Source organism: Triticum urartu, chromosome 1, assembly GCF_003073215.2.
Source record: "Triticum urartu cultivar G1812 chromosome 1, Tu2.1, whole genome shotgun sequence".
NCBI lineage: Eukaryota > Viridiplantae > Streptophyta > Magnoliopsida > Poales > Poaceae > Triticum > Triticum urartu.
Genome location: NC_053022.1, coordinates 127,559,677 through 127,563,678, shown reverse-complemented (window position 1 = coordinate 127,563,678; position 4,002 = coordinate 127,559,677). Strand labels below are relative to the sequence as shown.

The 4,002-nt window shown below is 51.9% G+C and overlaps 1 protein-coding gene across 1 annotated transcript; it reads left to right on the top strand.

Moving 5' to 3' along the window:
* The first annotated feature begins 813 nt into the window (after positions 1-813).
* On the top strand, positions 814-2,899 carry LOC125551504 (acyl transferase 7-like). The gene is made up of 2 exons (XM_048714766.1): positions 814-1,415; positions 1,513-2,899. Exons 1-2 carry the CDS (start codon positions 966-968, stop codon positions 2,362-2,364), a joined length of 1,302 nt encoding a protein of 433 aa, XP_048570723.1. The 5' UTR covers positions 814-965; the 3' UTR covers positions 2,365-2,899.
* The last annotated feature ends 1,103 nt before the right edge of the window (positions 2,900-4,002 follow it).

Genomic DNA, 4,002 nt, shown 5'->3' with positions numbered 1-4,002 from the left:
CATTCCACCACAAAACTTCACACATGAAAATAATGGCCGACCAAGTTTTATGTTCAAAAATTCAGATTTTTTTATTTCCCTCTTTTTATTTTACTGTTTACCATGTTCACCTGCATTTCATAGGCACGTGTTCTTAGAGACACTCATAATTTTGTTCTTGTGTATGTTATACAGTCAAAAGTGCATGCGATTCCAAAAAATATAAAGGTGGCATGGCTTCACGTGCACCCACATGAATAGTACATTTGAAAAAAATACTAGAAATACTAGAATTTTTTAGAAAAAAATTCTAAAATTTTTGTATCAAAGTTGGTCATCCATTCTACTCCCTCCGTTCGGAATTACTTGTGTCAAAAATGGATATATCTAGAACTAAAATACATCTAGATACATCAATTTCTGCGACAAGTAATTTCGAACAAAGGAAGTACTCACGTATGAATTTTCGCTAAGTATTGACACCCGTGGATTCTTAGTGAAAAAATACACGAGATCTTACTATTCATTGACGTTGTTATATAGCTTCAATTTTACCATTTTTGTCCAGAATACCATGGATATTATTTCTTCGTAGAACTTCATACGCACGCATACCAGCCACCCAAAAAAACTTATGTATGTTATAAAAAATATTAAAAAAATCCGGTATGTTTTTCGACTTTACCATTCATAAGGGTGCGTGTGGAACTATGTCACTAAATCGGTGTCCATACAATTCGGACAAAATAAAAATAAAATTCACGCTGCATGCTCCCTGCCTACCCCAACATACAGTCTCTACCGAACACCCAGACACCTATATAAACCCACGCATCTTGCTGAATTAAATCCAAACCAAACCCCCGCACTTCAACTTAATTCACTCCATCAACACACGTACGTACCCACCCCCAGCAACAACAGCTCACCGTCACACCTCAAACCAGGAACACCCGAAGGTGTGCTCCGGCCCTCCCCCGTTCCAAATGGCGGCGGCCGCGGCAAAGCCCATGCCAGTGGAGCGGCTCGGGCAGCGCCTGGTGGCGCCGGCGGCTCCGACGCCGGAGAGCCCTCTGCGCCTGTCGTGGCTCGACCGCTACCCCACCCAGATGGCGCTCATCGAGTCGCTGCACGTGTTCAAGCCCGACATGGCCAGGGAGGGTGACAGCCCCGCGAGGGCGGTGGAGCAGGCCCTGGCGAGGGCGCTGGTGGAGTACTACCCGCTGGCGGGCCGCCTCACGGTGACCGACGCCGGCGAGCTGCAGGTGGACTGCAGCGACGGTGGCGTGTGGTTCATTGAGGCTGCCGTCAGGTGTCGGCTAGAGGACGTGGACTATCTCGAGTACCCGCTCGCCGTCGACAAGGACGAGCTGCTCCCCCACCCGCGCCCCAAGCCCAGCCGTGAGGAGGAGAGCAAGCTCATCTTGCTTGTCCAGGTACTTGCTGGATTCGATTCGCATTGCGCCGTGTCGGTGGTGGATTTGGATTTTACTGACTGCGAGCTAAACTGGGCGTGGTGGACGCGACACGCAGGTCACGACGTTCGATTGCGGCGGCTTCGTGGTGGGGTTCCGGTTCAGCCACGCGGTGGCCGACGGGCCCGGGGCGGCGCAGTTCATGGGCGCGGTGGGGGAGCTGGCGCGCGGGGCGGGCCGCATCTCGGTGGCACCGGTGTGGGGCCGCGACGCGATCCCTGATCCGGCGAGCGCCCTCGTCGGCAGCCTCCCGGACCCCGCGGGCGCCAAGCGGCTCGAATACCTCGCCATAGACATCTCCGCCGACTACATCAACCACTTCAAGGGCCAGTTCGCGGCGGCCACCGGCGGCGCCCGGTGCTCAGCGTTCGAGGTGCTCATCGCCAAGGCCTGGCAGAGCCGCACGCGCGCCGCTTGCTTCGACGAGGACTCCCCCGTACACCTCTGCTTCGCGATGAACGCGCGGCCGCTCCTCCACGCCCGCCTCCCCTCGGGGGGCGCCGGCTTCTACGGCAACTGCTACTACATCATGCGCGTCTCCTCCACGGCCGGGAAGGTGGCGTCCTCCACCATCACCGACGTCGTGAAGATCATCAAGGAGGGGAAGAAGCGGCTGCCCACAGAGTTCGCGCGGTGGGGCGCCGGCGAGATGGGCAGCGTGGACCCGTACCAGATCACCTCCGACTACCGGACGCTGCTCGTCTCCGACTGGACGCGGCTGGGCTTCGCCGAGGTGGACTACGGGTGGGGCCCTCCCGCCCACGTCGTGCCGCTGACAAACCTGGACTACATCGCCACGTGCATCCTCGTCAAGCCCTGGGTACACAAGCCAGGCGCCCGGCTCATCACGCAGTGCGTGACGCCCGACCGTGTCGCCGCTTTCCACGACGCCTTGGTGGACACCAACTAGCTCACCACTGTCTCCAACACTTCGTCCTCCGTTTGCTCACGGGTTTCCTTCCCTCCTATCTTTACACTGGTAATGACTGGTTATAGTGTTTAATTACAGCTTGGTGAGCGAAGGTAATGGTAAACCGAGCAAGAATAATGGCAAACAGGTAGTGAAGAAACGTATAAAGTGGAAGAAGAATACGCATAGATATGGGGGACAGGTAGACACAGCTAGATGGTAGTGGGCAACGGCGAGATTGGTATAGGATGCCTTTGGGTGGTCTCGGTGGCGTTGCAGGAAGTGTATACTACATCCTTTTCTTCTTCTTTCGTTTTTTTCCTTGACTTTTTGGGGGGTTTCGATTGAAGGATCGAAGCTGGGCTTGGTGGGAAGCTACCAACCAGTCTCCCCTCGACTTGTGTACTGTACTGTTCTATTCTTTTTCTTTCGAATATAAACCCGCAAGGTGTACAGACTATTCTCTAGTGGTTTTCCCCCATGTAAAGTAGCTAATTCTACATAATTATAATGGTATAATGTGAAGAACAGCTCACCTTGGTGTCGTCTTTTTCACAGGTTAGAAATTATCTGTGTTTTTAGCGAGATCTGCGGACTGCGGGTATAAACTTGAACTCATAGCGTACATGCATGAAATGTTTGAAGAAATCTTCACGATACTTACATGCGAGTACAGTATCATTTTGCTCCAACTTTTGGCACCATTGACGTACCTATGCATGGCACAACGTCCACAGTAGCTGGCTGCTAGTCCTTCCCCAAGGATTTTCTTTTCTTTCCTCCGTAAATTCCTTCCCAAGCATGGAGTCGCTGTTATTCTTTGTTTATATAATTTTGTGAATGCTTTTACCACGCTTGCCGCGTGGTAGTCGCTATTATTCTTGACCCGTGAATTTGTCCTGTCCTTGCAAACCAGCTGGCTGACATAGACGAATCACAAATAGAGTATGGGACTGCAGGACAGAGGTGGTCATCGTCTATGTATACTCTTCCTTGTACCGTTCCAAGGCCGACAAAATTGGAAGAAGTTCCCACCCGTGGCCAAATAAGTAGGTAGAAATGCCAAAGGTAGCTCATCTTTACCGAACAAATCGACTTAAAATTTCTATGCAGAATGCCCCGCGTTCCAAGCATTCTAAAGTAGTTCACCGAATGATAAGTTGATGCAGCCAAGCCTCAGTTGTAGGGGTTGGTGCCTTGGTGATGAGAAGGAAAAATCAAGAGTGAAGTAGCAAAGCCGCAAAGGTGTACGTCCTCATGTTAGAGACAAGGGAATGGTCACGATCTCGGTGCTGTTGGATGATAGCGCGGAGCCAACGACCCAAGTACCAGGATGACACTTCTCGCGGGTGTCGAATGTGTCACACGATTTCGACGTGACCAATTGTTAACTGTGCAGGTAGTGTCGTGTTGCTGATTTGGTGCTGGACCTTGCCGCTTGGAATCTTTAGCTGCTTTGGTTGCTTGCACGGAACCTAACCAGCGCACACAAGTGTCGATGAGCCTATAACAGATCGTCGTGGACTGGTGGTAGACGTGCATCCGAGATTGGGAGGGAAGCCGCTCGCGCATCAACTCAGACTACAATCGAATCGGGACCTCTCAAATTCCCCTATACGCTTGGGATGACGATATACG

Excerpts from the sequence above, each read along its gene's own strand:
- LOC125551504 (XM_048714766.1), top strand. The coding sequence starts at position 966 with ATGGCGGCGGCCGCGGCAAAGCCCATGCCAGTGGAGCGGCTCGGGCAG. Across the intron at positions 1,416-1,512 it reads AGCTCATCTTGCTTGTCCAG|GTCACGACGTTCGATTGCGG; the intron begins GTACTTGCTGGA and ends CGCGACACGCAG.